General features: G+C 40.2%; 1 protein-coding gene and 1 long non-coding RNA gene across 2 annotated transcripts; one reads left to right on the plus strand and one right to left on the minus strand.

Annotated features, from left to right (window-relative positions):
* Positions 1-1,063: 1,063 nt before the first annotated feature.
* Positions 1,064-2,421, plus strand: LOC121197402. The gene is made up of 6 exons (XR_005896244.1): positions 1,064-1,217; positions 1,309-1,354; positions 1,863-1,873; positions 1,965-2,018; positions 2,112-2,129; positions 2,226-2,421. It is a non-coding gene; the product is annotated as an uncharacterized LOC121197402 (long non-coding RNA).
* Positions 2,422-4,165: 1,744 nt separating this feature from the next.
* Positions 4,166-15,092, minus strand: mthfd1b (methylenetetrahydrofolate dehydrogenase (NADP+ dependent) 1b). The gene is made up of 28 exons (XM_041060906.1): positions 14,903-15,092; positions 12,611-12,695; positions 12,306-12,365; positions 12,126-12,179; positions 11,851-11,987; positions 11,555-11,655; positions 11,296-11,432; positions 10,692-10,803; positions 10,446-10,573; positions 10,194-10,291; positions 9,850-10,023; positions 9,525-9,661; positions 9,368-9,414; positions 9,166-9,273; positions 8,996-9,070; positions 8,798-8,900; positions 8,595-8,671; positions 8,153-8,293; positions 7,989-8,057; positions 7,663-7,774; positions 7,294-7,433; positions 6,917-6,958; positions 6,517-6,617; positions 6,063-6,240; positions 5,701-5,808; positions 5,403-5,555; positions 4,911-5,017; positions 4,166-4,807 (listed from the first exon to the last, which is right to left on the minus strand). The coding sequence occupies exons 1-27, from the start codon at positions 14,938-14,940 to the stop codon at positions 4,928-4,930; spliced, it is 2,805 nt and encodes a 934-aa protein (XP_040916840.1). The 5' UTR covers positions 14,941-15,092; the 3' UTR covers positions 4,166-4,807; positions 4,911-4,927.
* Between the last annotated feature and the right edge of the window lie 34 nt (positions 15,093-15,126).

Here is a 15,126-nt window from a genome sequence, read left to right on the forward strand (position 1 = left end):
GTCAATACTCAGACAGTGGGAGTGGTGGTTTTATTGCTGCAGTTTGAACTGATGGTGACTGCTTACAAACAAAAACGTGTGTACGCCTGTGTCAGAATTACCTCCATCACGGGTGTTACTACTATTGCATTTAAAGTTTCTAAAGTTGACTCTGTACTGTGATTCATTTCACACTATACATACAGCACCATGATGAAGCCCAAAGGAAGCACTACCAAGCTTTTATGCAACTTTCCAGCATTAGTGGAACTTACTTAACTTATGCTCTTTTAAATTTCAAGAATTTATATGCAAATCATGGAACCAGCTTATGAAATAAATCAATAAAATGATGTATTATTATGATAGAAATAAATCTCACTACTTCATCCACTAATGCTGCTCAACGTGAATTTGGTTTGTCATGCAAGTGTTTATTTGAGACTCAGAAATTGTTTTAGCCACAATAATGCTGCTGCTCCAACATAGGTTTGTTGTATCCTGCAGAACCTGTTCGAATGAAACAAGTTTGCCACAAGGCATAAACCAAATAAATGCATCCATTGCAGAAGCAAACTCATCATAATGTTTCTGTTACTCCTAGGACTCGATTAATGCTCACTGCTAGTCTTCAAATCTGCAAGCATTCCTAATCTTACATTAAAAAAAAAAAATTACATGATCTGCACACAAACTTAACTTTTATCTCTCTATAATCAGCATGACAGCAATGAACATTTTCCAAATATGAACAAAGTTATATATATTTATTTATGTGTGTATATATGTATAGACATATATGTATGATATGTTTGCTTTTTTGTTTTTTGTTTTTTTTGTATATAAAATGTAATCCAGACAGCATGTTTCCCCGACAACATACACTGTTTAGCAAACAGAAAATAGTTGTGCATGAAGATGATTTTTCTGAGAAAGGGTTTGACGACGAACAAAACGTGGCTCATGATGTTACGCCCCTGATCTCAAGTGTCTTTGAGAGTCCTTCATTTAATGTTTTGAGGTAGAACTGACAATCACTCTCAGAGAGAAAAACACTGTCAGTTGTTTTCATAGCCACACCCAAATCTTACGTGTCCTGCAGCTATCAAACAGGCACATTTCATAACTTGAGGCTTGCATGCAGCATAAACACACCCACATTCTTCATCCCAAACTTCCCCTTATAAATACAGAGAGAACACACATATTGACACAGATTACTTTGATTTCTGCACCAGGTTTGTATCCTTGATTATTTGTAATGACTGCTATGAATGTAATCATTAAATTTTAAGATCCTTGTTTCATTGGGTATTTTTTTTTCTCCAGGCAAAGACTTTCTAAGGCATTTGACAACAAAACAAAATGAGTGAACGTAAGTCTCTTTGATTAATTGTTATATTTTTAAAGAATGTTTTAGAATTGTTTTCTGTGCAGAATGCTGAAAAAATGTCTAATTATTCCTTTAGACTGAGAGCTATGTACTGTACTATTGGCACAATCGCTACAATGCTCACTGTACCACAATGCCTGCATCTTGTACTCAGTCACTTACTGCATGTCTAGTATACCAGATCTCTGTTTGGCATGATATCATAATCACTTTTAATTTTTCAGCTGTTTTATTTTCGAATGCATACATATTTGTGCAAACATAATTTGCATTTGTAAAACTTTGGCTCCCTTAAAATCAAATGCCTCACACACACAAACAGAAAGTGCAGTTGTTCTGTTTATTGCTAAAAAATAATTCGAGTCATTCGTGTGTTGTGTCCATATACTGTGCATTTTCAAACAATTTAAACACATCTGATTTTAGTTCATGTGTAATTTCTGTCTCATTTTGCACATTTTTAACTTTGTTTGTTGTCTTCCCCTCACAGAAGGCAAAGGGGTGAGTCATTTTTGTTTTCTTACAGGGTTTTTTATCTTGTGACTAACAGCATGAAAACATGTGCACTTATGAAGCTGTTTCCCTGTCTTAGGACGAGATGGGAAAGAATCCACAGGAGGAGAACGCAGGGTCTGACTCAGATGGAGTAAGGCATCTTTAATTTTCTTAATGTGTGCTCACTGGTTTATTCACTCATTCTGTAGGACCATTGTGTTAATTTCACATTATCTTTTTACAGGAGGGAGGAAAGGGGAAGGTAAAACTTTTACAAGCTTTTCGAATTAAAACTATACAGCCAGTTGACTGTGTTTTTGGAAATGTAGTCAGTCATTATTCTTTTGGTTGTTTACAGGGGAGAGGAAAAGAGAAAAAGGGAGGCAAAGGAGGAGAACATGGAGGATGTGGACGTGGACAAGAAATGAGAGAGAAGCACGGTGGCGGTCGCGGAGGTCATCACCATAAGTAATAAAGAACTCCTTGAGTTGCCATTCTGTGATAATAATTGTAAAGAATTATTCACATATCTAATAAATTAATCCCAAAAAGGGCAAGACTGGGTTGTTGTTTTTTCACTTAAATATGAAGTCAGTGAGAGACTCCATATTAACACATTCATCCACAGATGTATGTGATCTTTTATAGTTCAGTGTTTTAGCATCATCATTTTACAGGTCAAAAGGATGCCCTTCATAGTTATCAGAAGGCTGATAACTATGAAAGGCAGGAATACGAACTTCTGGCTGTGTCTGGCTCCATGAGGGCTGCACATTACAATGATGAACATTCAGAGCTAAAGGTGGTGCAAGATAAAAGTTCATGAAGCTTTATAAAGAGTTCATCCTGTAGGAAGTCCAGAGCAGAATATCTGACCAATTTGGATATTCAAAAATCACCAATGGAATGCTAATTTCTCTCTGTGCAAATATAAAATTGGTTTAATAACATTCAAATATTCAAAGATTCGCAATTCGCTATATGTGCAGGACGCAAATTGAAACTGTTTCTCCTTCACCAAGTGAGAGATGCCATTAAGCAAAAAAACGAAACACAAAATAAACAACAACAAAAAAAGACAGAATAGTAAAACCTATGTACAGATAATATTTCAGTATGAATAAAACAGAAGAAAAGAGAAGAAAAACCTATGTACAATACAGAATGTGCAGTATGGCAGTAGCATAGTCGGCAGTAGTGCAAATTTAGTGAATAAAGTGCAGAATAAATAAAGCAGTCCACAGGAGATGGTTACTTAGTAGTGCACATGCACTGCTAAAGCACAGAAAGAACTGACATGAGATTCATTGACATTATTCTCGTGTCTGTGTGGCAAATATGAAGCTACAGCCAGTAGCCAGTTAGCTTAGCTTAGCATAAAGACAAATGGGGAAACAGTTAGCCTAGCTCTGTGTAGAGGTAACAAAAACCTAACAAGCACCTCAAAAGCTCAATAATTAACATGCTATGTCATGTTTCTTATATCTGACCCAAAAAAAGCAGTGTAAAACAGCTATTTACCATTTTTCAAGAAACATCCCGGCACACAACCACTTGTAAAACTCCTGTAAATGCAAATGAGCCTCAATGTGTAATTACTGTTTCAGCTAGTCAGCTGAGTTTGTTACCTTTGGACAGAGAGAGGCCAGCTGCTTCCGGTCTTTATGCTAGGCTAAGCTAATGGGAAGCTGGCAGCAGCTTCATGTTTGGTGTAAAACGTGAGAAGGGTATCCATCTTTTAACTCTTGGCAAAAAAAAAAGAAAAGAAAAAGCAATAGTGTGTTTACCAAAACGTATCTATTTCTTCAAGACCTTCATTTGATTAGTTTTGTGCTTATATGTTACATTCTCCTAAACAGGCTAAGCCAGTCCTGTTCTCACAGAGTAATTGACAGTGACTGATGATCACTGTTAAGCTTTCCTGTTGCACCAGCAAAACACAAAAAGTTTCAGTTATTAACAAAAAAATTGAAATATTTGCACACAATGGACAGCTTACTTATAAACTGATTTTATCCCCCTGCAGGCAAAAGCTATTTTGATTTTAATACATCGAAGCCTTTGCTTTTAAACACACCGTGTATTGCACATATGTACATAATTAGTTTAACTACCTAGCGTCAGTTGCAGAGATTCGTATGGGCATCCAGTTATGTGCAGTTTTTATTACACGCTGAACCACAGAGCATGCTATCTGTAGCAGGAAAAGCTCTCTTTCCTCAAATACAGTAAAATAAAATAAAATAGAAAAGAAAAGAAAAGAAAAAGCCCATCAAATCTCAAGAAAATGTCAATGTGTGGCTTTTCCATCAAGAAGACTTTATTTCATCTTTTCTGAAAGAAAAGTGGAAATCACAGTTCATTTTCACAGCAGTGTAGAGTGGTCCAGCAATGTCAGTGTTAACATTTAATTAGGATACAGGACAGCAAAATAAGACATTTGACAGGCATTAGTCACAAGACTACTACAAAATTAAAAATATTTTTAATTATAAAATATTTTCTAAGGCGTTATTTTTATGTTCAGACTCGTTAATGTTTGGACTTGTTAAAGACGGTGGCTTGGAGGAAATGCCCCTAGTGTAGTGCATATAAAAACGTAAACAAGTAGTTGATGCAAGACTCCAGATCTGCCAGATCGCCGCCTATGCTCGTTATATTTATTTGGATTTCTGGGAAGTGAAAATACAAGCGTGGCTTGTTTATGTGCAACGGGAAAAACTCTATCACAGATTGGAAGTCTCTAGAGAATTAAGTTCCTTGATTTACCCATCAGCAGCCCTATGGGCAAAGCCAATCAATTATTTACAGATGTCAATGAGTGAGTGAAAAACAACAAAGAAAAGGCACCAGCAGATGAGCTCGAGGCACTCCCAGTTATTAGTCCATCACATTTCATTAAGACTCAGTGGGCGCAGTGGGGGGGGCTGTATCTATACACTGAGAAAGAAAGGAAACAGAAAGGGCAAATATGCAGTTATGATTTGTGACAGCCAACGTCTGTGTGAGATTTATACATGTATGTGTTAACTGGGCTCCTTACTGTCGTACAATCCAGTTTTAGAAGAGCCCGTTGACCTGTTCAGTCTCAGGGTCCAGGTCAATATCATAGAAACAAGGCCTGGTGGGCAGACCAGGAATTGTAGGCATCTAAGATTAACACACAGACAGACAAAGCAGTTTTAATGACAAAAAAAAAAAAATTATGCACGACAAAACCTGGCCACTTATTGCACTCACATAGTGTGTATACACATAATGCAGCTTTTGAGTCAAGCTAATTGAGCTAATTGAGTTAAACGAAAAGATTCAGACAGTTGAATTGTGAACTACAAGTCTCGCTTCAATTTTTAAAAGCAGGCTACTGGTCTATAAGAAAGACAAATTAATGTTAAAGTAAAGTCAAACTGTGCATATTGTGATTGGAGCTGATGGTGCGTAGGTGCAGACACACACCCTAGTCTCCCAGACACAATCTGGGGCAAAACTATGTAAAAACAAAGGCACTATTTGCTCAATGTAAATGAGAGCTTACCGTGCCAACCAGTGGGAACAGAAACCCAGCGCCCACACTGGCTCGGATGTCTCTGATTGGCAGGATGAACCCTGTGGGCACACCCTTCTTGTCTGCCTCATGAGAGAGCGACAGGTGAGTCTTCGCCATGCAGACTGGCAGACTGCTGAAACCCTGAGGGCAAAAGAGGACACACAAAAAAATTCTTTACATACATACACATCCAACTATAGATGATCTCCACTGCAGGCAGCAGCCAACGAACAGGCCTGACTAGACAGATGAAAAAAAACACAAATCAACTCTGGGGGTTGCTGACCTGTTTGGTGTAGAGCTCCACCTTGTGTTGAGCCTCTGGGAGAAGCTCAATATCATCTGCACCGTAGATCTTCTGGGCAATTATTCGAATCTTATCAGCAATAGGGAGCTAAAGTGGAATTAAAAATACACATATGGCTGTCAGCACAGTGCTTTAGTTGACATGTCTGGACATCAATGCCAACTGAACAAAATGTGCAGCATTTCCTTGTAGATGAGAAAATTCCATTTTTTCTGGCTAATATGTTGATTGCCCTTTTAAATTCAAAACAGTAAAAATATACACAGTTTCTATCAAATTAAATGAAGTACTTTATTTTTACCCTATCGACGAACTGCAGCAAGCAAGGTTAGAGTCCATACCTCCAAATCATAGAGGAACTTAAACTTGCTGGGGGCCTCAGAGGCCCTCTGGACAGCCCGACCAAGGGCCACTGCACCGGCACCACCCTCGGCCCAGTGGGTGCATCGCACGGCATCAAAGGCTCCGGCGGCTTTGGCCACTCTGCAAACTAAGTCCAGCTCAGCCTCAGTGTCTGTCCTACAAGAGGTGTCAGCATAACAAAGGCATGAGAGATAAACAGACACAGAATAATCTTTACTGCATGTCAATATATGACACAACACATTTGCATCACTATTATCACCTAATCTATTGTAAGCAGCTCCTTTTACATTACATATAGCTCCTTGTCATCCTTTGCTTATTTAAAATATTGACTAGTGCTGCTTTAAGTGAAATTAAAGTTATGTCTGCATGTTTGTTGTTGTATAGGCCATTTTAGTTTTCTTTTCTATGTCATCATCCATCACTTACTTGAAAGCATTGACAGCCACCACCACAGGCACACCAAAGTGCTGTGCATTCTCTATCTGCTTCTTCATGTTGTTGCAGCCCTTCTCCAGAAGCTCGAGGTTCTACAAGCACATATACACCAACACACTTTTACATAAACTTATGAGTGTCATTAAAAACAGCTATTCACAGCCTCCATTAAAGTTTAATGTAGATGCTTGTGAAGTGTTTGCTGTGTGCTTATAACACAGATAAAGCTTTTAAAAAGGAAATGCTTGCTTAACATGTGATTAACGAAGTGAGCAGCTGTGGCTCAGACTCTTCTAACAAACTAATAAATAAACAATGTCAATGACTCAACATTAATCTACAGCTCATTAAAAGACCGTTCTCGTTTAAAGCAAAGAACATTTTGCATTACCTCCTCAATGTATTCCTTCGGCAGTGGCATCCCAGCAGTAACCTGAACAAAAATTATGTTTATTTTAATATACATTTATTATGCAGCCACAAATTGTGTGAATGAAGAAGTGAGAATATGAATGAGTTGTTGCTTTATGACGTCAGCTCAGCAGGAAATGTAATTTCCCAGCGGTGCACTGTCATTCACTGACAGAGACGTTGATTTGTGCACAGGAAATGCTTAGGGTGATTATGTGGACGTTCATAATAGAGAAATGAGAATGTCACGTAAAAATCACACATAAACGTAAAAGCATAGGTGTTTTTTTCCACAATAAAGCCACTAAACTAATCATCTTGTTATTGAAATGCTGAGGAAAATTCATGCAAACGCACCGTTGGTCCTCCTCCGTGCATCTTCAGGGCTCGGATGGTAGCCACCAACACCACCACATGTGGCCTCAGGCCTGAGTAGCGGCACTTGATGTTAAAGAACTTCTCCATGCCAATGTCAGCACCAAAACCAGCCTCAGTCACTGTTGGGAACAATTGACAGGTGTCGTGAGATGATGAGAATAGTAGGAATACAGAGTAACATCTTACTATAATAAAATATCTGCTACACCATCACTTGTGCAATCAACATGTACAGTGTAAGCAAACCATCTACAGCAGTAGCAGTAGTAGTGCAGCACTAGATCAGTCACAAAATAATATTATTGTTGAAAACAGCTACTATAGAGTCATTTTCTCAGCTCCACTTACCTACAAAACCCTCAGGTCCAACCAGCTTCAAAGCTATTTTATCAGCCAGGATGGAGGAGTTGCCATGGGCGATGTTGGCAAAGGGGCCCGCATGGACAAACACAGGGGTTCCCTGTGGATGTATGTGATACAAAACCCATAACTGAAGGCACTGTCATCTCTGTGGCATACATTTATGGATCACAAAAGATTTAGTGGAAAAAATATACAGAACCACTGAAAAACCAACAAACAAGCACAATATCAGTCTAAAGGCTGAACTTTGGAAGTTTGGAGCTTTTGTGAAGTTCTGTGTAGGTTAGTATGTACGCTGCGGTTTCACCTACCTCCAAAGTCTGCATCAGGTTTGGCTTTATTGCGTCTTTCATTAGCACAGACAGAGCACCACTCACACCCTGTGAAGCAAAACAGTACATTGTAGGGGCCTTGTTTCTCCAGTACTTATAGAAAAGGTCAGGCTGTAAAGAAGGCTCCGGGGGAGAGCACTTACCAGGTCCTCTGCGGTGATTGGCTGTCCGTTGCGGCTGGTGGCCACGACCATCTTGGCCAGACGCTGACGCATGTCCTCCAGGCTGCTGGTGAGGGCCAGCACCGCCATGATTTCACTGGCCACCGTGATGTCAAACTGGGCCTGGAGGACAAACGGAGGAAAGCACCGTAAATACAAGTCTCCTCATCAATAACAGTGCAGTTGTGTGAAGTAGGAGTATTTTTTTTATTGGGCTTTGTCAAGGCTAGACTTGGCAATCCAATTGTTAAATCCACCATGTATGAATTTGTATGTGATTGTAGCTTCTATTTGTACTTCTATCATTGTTGCACTATTTGCAATTGCGTCTTTTTTGATACTACCACTGGGGGACACCAAAGTTATTATTTTACTAAGGTTCCACATAATAGCCCTCACTGAATGATAAATCATCTCTTTTTACCTCTCTTGTATATCCCTTTTCAGTTGGCGACTGGCCGATGGTGATCTTCCTCAGGAATCGATCATTGGTGTCCAACACTGAAGTGAAACACAAATACCATGTGAGAATTATATAAATTGTACATAAGGCCGGATTCCATACACAGCGTTGAGGCAGAAAGCATCAGAGTTATGAAGACTAAGGGACATCTCAGATGTTCATACCTCTCTGCCAGGTGACAGAGCTTGGGTCAATGTCCAGGCGGGCGAAGTGAGTGATCTCTTCTTCAGTCAGAGTGGAGGGATCTGTCTTCTCTATGCCCAGTTTCTACACAAATACAGAAGAATTCAGTGTTTAAGGCACCCTTTAACATGGATTGTGAGTTTAGTCAAATCTTACAAGTCTGTGATGTGATCACTTACCTTCAGTCTGTTGATCTGGATGGGGGAGAACTTCCTCTGTCCTCCACTGAGTGGGACCAAGCGGTTGTACAGAGCCTACAGAAAGAAAGACAGTGATTCCAGTCTATTAATTAACTTATAAACAGTGTATTAAAAAAAATAAAAACAACTGAATTAAAAAGTGAATCTACCTTGTCAGATTGTGTGGACTCATGGAACATGCGGGCATCGATGGCAGCAGCCACCAAGTTGTTGGCAGCTGTGATGGCGTGGATGTCACCGGTGAGATGAAGGTTGAACTAAAATGAACAGATTTATTCGTTATTTCTACATTTTCTTTGTATTTTTTTATATAATCAACGTAGTTTCTAGCTTCAAACAACAGTGCAGTACCTCTTCCATTGGAATGACCTGGGAATATCCACCTCCTGCAGCACCACCTGTAAACAGAGGACAAAACCACGCATACATGAACCCGTGTAGAATGTAGATCTCAACACCTTGTAACCCGCACAACCTTTCACTGAAAGTACATTACTCCAAAGCTCACCTTTAATGCCAAAGGTGGGTCCCTGAGAAGGTTGTCGGACACAAGCAAAGACGTTAAGGTTCATGTGGGCTCCCAGGGCCTGCACCAGGCCAATGGTGGTGGTGCTCTTTCCCTCACCCAGAGGGGTGGGTGTAATGCTGCAGACAGAAAATACTGTCAGAACTGAACATCAACACGTGGAACTGTAGAAAATAGTTTAACCGTTTGGGAAGCATCCCTTTTCATTGACAGTATATTATTATATGCGTAAACTGATCCGAAAAATAAAGGGAATTAAAAGATTTTTCAAGAAACAGTTCAGTAGATAAAAGTTCTGGCGTCATACCCAGTCACAACCACATATTTGCCATCTGGCTGGGTCTGCAGCCGTTTGATGATATTCAGCTGGACCTTGGCCTTAGTTTTGCCATAGAGTTCCACTTCATCAGAGAGCAGGCCCACCTCTCCTGCCAGACGGTCGATGGGCTTGGGCACACAGGAGCGAGAGATCACAATGTCACTGTTGGGGTTACAAAAACACCAAGCAAAACCTGAGCAAAGGGAGAAACAGCTAGGAAAGAGCACAGTAAAGGGTTTTCTACCAGCTTTCCTTGCATGTAATTTTACAAACTCTTCAGTGACAATTTATGACGCACATAACTAAGAGTATGGGAAGACAAGGAGACAAACCTTGGCACAGGCTTCTGCAGGTTGAGTTTGGTGTAAGAAATGTTCCACTTCCCTGGCTGATGTCCCTCCAAAAAGCGCTGTGCACTCAGCACTGTGTTCTACACACACATACACAGCCAGTCAGTCGTTCCTTTAACGTCTAGATTAGGGGAAACTTACAAAAGGACATATTGCAGTTTCATCCTCTACGCAAAAAGTGACCTAATCCTGTGTTAAGAACATGAGATACAGTTGAAAACAAGTGGCCCTTACCGCCATCAGCATGGCCACAGTCATGGGTCCTACGCCACCAGGCACAGGGGTGATGAAGCCGGCCCGCTCCTTAGCTGAGCTGTAGTGGACATCACCCACTACCCGCTTCCCACTGGGTTTAGTCTCATCTGAAAAGACACAGTCAGGAACTTTGAAGTAAATATCATGCAATTACCACAACATCTACTGATTCATTTAAAGGAAACTGCACAGTGCCATGATTCAAGTCAACCAAAAAGGCCAAACCTGGAATGTGGTTGATGCCACAGTCGATGACCACCGCTCCCTCCTTAATCCACTCTCCTTTCACCATCTCTGGTTTCCCGATGCCAACAACCAGGATATCTGCCTTTCCCACCTAGACATAAACAGTGATGGACACAAATGAATCAATGCTTAATGAATAACAGCAGAATATCATGTGGAAAACTGATTTCTGGGCTTTAAAGACTTTAAAGACTGGACTTTTAACAAGACTCAATAGAGATTTTCTAAATATTGTTTTTCAAGACATTATAGTTTAGACCTCTTGGTGGCAGCAAAGATTAGTAATTGCCAGTATGTCATCGCTGTTTATAGAGCTTTTAAATAAGTTTCATAGTTAATTAGATTAGACTCTTGAGCTGCTACTGGCTGTAAGCCATCTCACCATCTCTACAGAGAAATGCAGTTTGTTAAAAAAAGGGAGGCAAACAAGACTGTTGGCTACATTATATAATTTTCTGGCTAAAGTCTAATTGATGTTCTGCTTGCACTGGTGTGAGATACACAACCGCTAATGGCTATTAAGATGATTACAATTTTAACTGTGACTGTTCTCCTAGAGTGGATAAGGGTGTTGCTGCTGTACCTCTGCAGCGAGATCAGCAGTTTTAGAGTGGCAGGTGGTGACAGTGGCGTGGCTCCACAGCAGCAGGTCGTGCATCGGCGCACCCACAATCTTACTGCGACCAATCACTACCGCTCTCTTCCCTGCCACAGACACACCTGTAGAAAAGCAGTCAATCAGTCGATTTATTCAGACCATGTTTACTTCTTTCTTGCAGTCCACGTACAGACTTCGGCCTTTTAGTGTTTACTTTCTTATAGTGTTTATTTACTGTGTTTACCAGTCTGCTTGATCAACTCCATGCAGCCATTTGGTGTGCAGGGGATGAAGCAGTCGCCCAGGTCCCCACGAGACAGCTTCCCTGCATTTATGCTGGTCAGCCTGCAAAAGGACCAAAACACACAATACATTAAATACCTTAAATTAACAGTGTCAACAGACCTAAAAGTATCCAAGCCAGATCCTTCTTTTAACCTCACCGAGAGGAAGCAGGGAAAAATACCAACTTGACCCAAAAGCAGAGTAAGTGAAACTTCAAGATGAGCAACCTGATCTTTAGTTTATGTGGGATCTTACCCATCTACATCCTTCTCTGGGGCCACGGCATTGGTGACCTTCTCTGTGTTGATCTTGTGGACCGAGTCTAAGGGCAGCTGCACGATGAGGCCGTGGACAGACGAGTTCTCGTTCACCTCAGTGATGCTGTGAAGAACCTACAGAGAGACAGATGCTTTTACACTCTCAGGTAGACGTAATGTAATTTGGGAGCTTTATTAGCACAGACGAAAAGAAGATGAATGCAAAGATGAATAAAAGTCAGGGCTACACTAATTCTTCAAATCCGTCCTCACCTCTTCTTCTGTTGCCGTCTTGGGAAGTCTCATATGTGTGGCATTTATTCCAATCTACATTTATAAAAAAAAAAAAGAGTTTAGGCCTAAAGTTAGGATTAACAGTGACAAAATACAGTTTTAATTATAGTGTACAGATTGCATGTAATTGTCTTGAATGTCAAAAAATAAACTTTTTACCTCTGCTGCTGCCTTCAACTTCATGGTGATGTACAGATTTGAATCATCACGGTCTCCAACCTGCAGAGCATTTACATAAACATGTCCATTTACCAAAGAACAGTTTGTCTGTTTCCATGCTGTGTTACAGCAAGGAAACAAACTGACACACCTGTGTCAGTTGTGTCACAATGACACAAGGTCAAGAAACACACAAATAACCCAAATCCTTACCTGCCAACCATCTAAAAGCCGTGGGAAAGCACATGGTAAAATTAGCCACAATTATTTTTTGTTTTTTTTTTCATGATGAATCTTGCACTTACCTGCAAAATCACTAGACCAGGCCTGAAGTTGAGGTCATGAAGCTTCATCTGCTCCACATTCTTCTTCAGACGCTCCCTCACCTGCCTGAGAACACAAGAGAACAGAATAAAACCACACTGCGTTGTTAAACTCTGTGCATGTAGCATATTTTTTAAGGGAAAGATTAGGACCACACGTAATATTTACAGATTTTGCACCCAGATACATGCAAACTCATCATGTTTTGATTCATTCATCTCATGGTGAATCTGGTAATCATTTTCCAGTCACCCAGCCATGACTCCTGTCTGCACATGCAAAACCAGGACACCAGAGAGTCACTTGCCTTACCTTTGGTCTGTGTCTTTGCTTAATCTTTATTTATTTAATGGTCTGGAGACATTCCAATACTCTGTCTCAGATGTGTCTTATCACTTCACTCAACAAAAAGTCAACTGAACCAATCAAAGACAAAGCAGTGGCACAAAGGTAACTGGACTTAAGCTCATAATAATTATAAGCAAAGACCAACTCTGATTGTATTTCTTTTTGTATACTATTCTCACAATCAATCAAATGCCTAAGCTGCTTTATTTATCTAATTCACTGAGCATGAGAATGAGAACAGTCACACAAAAAGCTCTAAGGGTAGACTGATTATCTTGTTTAAAACTTGAACCTACAAAACAGATTTAGATTGAAACGCAGCATCTCTGTGCATCACATGAACTTCATTGGCAGAGATGATGAAACACACCATGTGAGTGATTATGGATGCATGACACAACGGAGTGACACCAATTTCAAATTCCTTTCAAGTAATATCTGAGGGTTTGTGCCCCAGTGACCTTGTAGTGACTTGCGTTTTGTACTCTAACAGTTTTTTTTGTCCAAATAACCACAGTGTGCTCTGATAAGCTTGTCCCAGTGTCTTCAAGCCCTATTGACAACATCAGGCATTCCAAAGGCAATTACATCTCACCCATTGAAGCGGCTATGACCCAGACAAATAAAAATGACACAATACACATTTGGCACAGTGCAAATAATATAAAACATAGACCTGCTATTGAAACTTCATTATTCAGGAGTGTTATTTTCTACCTTATTATGTTGGTTTATATTTATTCACCCAGGAGAACACAGAAACTAAGGACTATTAATAAAAACTTTGATCATTCCTTATCACGATGACGGCTGATTAAACAACTCCTGGTCACTGATCAACTACAGGACTGTAGTTGTTCTCCTTGTTTCCCCTGTGTAAATCCTGCTTCTTTAGAGAAAACGCTTTTGGGTGAAGGGTTGTAACAAATGACATTTCCTGAAAGAAAGAGCCAGTCTCAGTCTATACAGGTCACTTGTCCAGCACAATCAGCTTTTGTCAAGCTTCAAAGACAACTGAAGAGACGGCAGATCTGTGCAGAGGCTCTACAGACAATTTGTACTGCATTAAATAATCTGACTAATTAGTACTGTGAGGGGCAGCTAACAAGGGGCAGGCTGTCATGTCTTGTGACGAGCACATGCAGCTACACGTCTTGCACATTTCTAGAGAAGGGACTTATTTTGTCTCTTAGGCAAACATATTTGGAACTGTCAAAGCTTTTGATAGTAAGTAATATTTGGATTCATTTGAACTTTGAACTCGTAACATAAGGAAACAAACTGCAGACTGTAAACAAATATTAAAAGAAAGTCAAATGAACAGTTGTTAAAAAGTTAGTGTCTGTGCGCCTCACCACTTGAGGTCACTGGACCAATAGGGCAAAGATCATATCACACCCCCCACACAGTTTCTTACATAATACTGCAGGATTCAATGTTTTCAATCAACCCAACTTTATGGATTACCACATTCTAAGTGTGGCAATCGTGAGTCGGTGCATTTAGTGTCAACACATTTAGGCTGACCTGCAAAACTGTAAGGAAACAAATATCCATCTGAAGCTGCAGCTGAAGAAAGAGTCCACTGTGATTTCTCTGCTTATCATCCACAAATATCAGTCAAAACTACTGGCCCCACTTCTTTCACGTGGCCCGCACCATGTACAACCAATTCAAACTAAGTTATGAAACCATTTTCTGCTGCCACCACGGGAGTGAAATATGAAATATATGAAACAGCTGCATATAAAATGTGCATAAAACTGTTTTAAAGCATATAACTTTAGCTATTAAGTTAATGTAACAAAGATGGCTTATTAGCTGCCTAGTTAGCAAGTACACAGACACATGTTTCGTCAGGCTGGTTCCACCTATCTGTCTCTCTGTGACATTCATAAACGTGCCGGATAAAACCTGATACTTACGCAGAAACCTCTTTCCCACTTATGATTTGAGCAGACATCTTCTGTTCCTGAAAGTCTGTGGTCTAAGATGCTGGTGTCTCCTGCACACTCCGTGCCTGACAAGAGCGCAGTGAGTACTTCCAAAAACTTATGTCTATTCAAAAAGCGTCGGAGTCGGGGGGGGCGGTGGCGCAGGCCCCATTCACAAGTCCAGCACTGCCGCTGAAAATCAGCGTATTAACTTT

This window comes from Toxotes jaculatrix, chromosome 17, assembly GCF_017976425.1.
Source record: "Toxotes jaculatrix isolate fToxJac2 chromosome 17, fToxJac2.pri, whole genome shotgun sequence".
Classification (NCBI taxonomy): domain Eukaryota; kingdom Metazoa; phylum Chordata; class Actinopteri; family Toxotidae; genus Toxotes; species Toxotes jaculatrix.

Bases quoted from the DNA above. Each gene is read 5' to 3' on its own strand.
- mthfd1b (XM_041060906.1), bottom strand. From the start codon at position 14,940: ATGTCTGCTCAAATCATAAGTGGGAAAGAGGTTTCTGC. The intron at 9,071-9,165 runs GTAGATTCACTT...TTCTTTCTGTAG, and splicing joins AGTCCACACAATCTGACAAG to GCTCTGTACAACCGCTTGGT. The intron at 7,775-7,988 runs GTAGGTGAAACC...ATACATCCACAG, and splicing joins ACCTGATGCAGACTTTGGAG to GGAACCCCTGTGTTTGTCCA.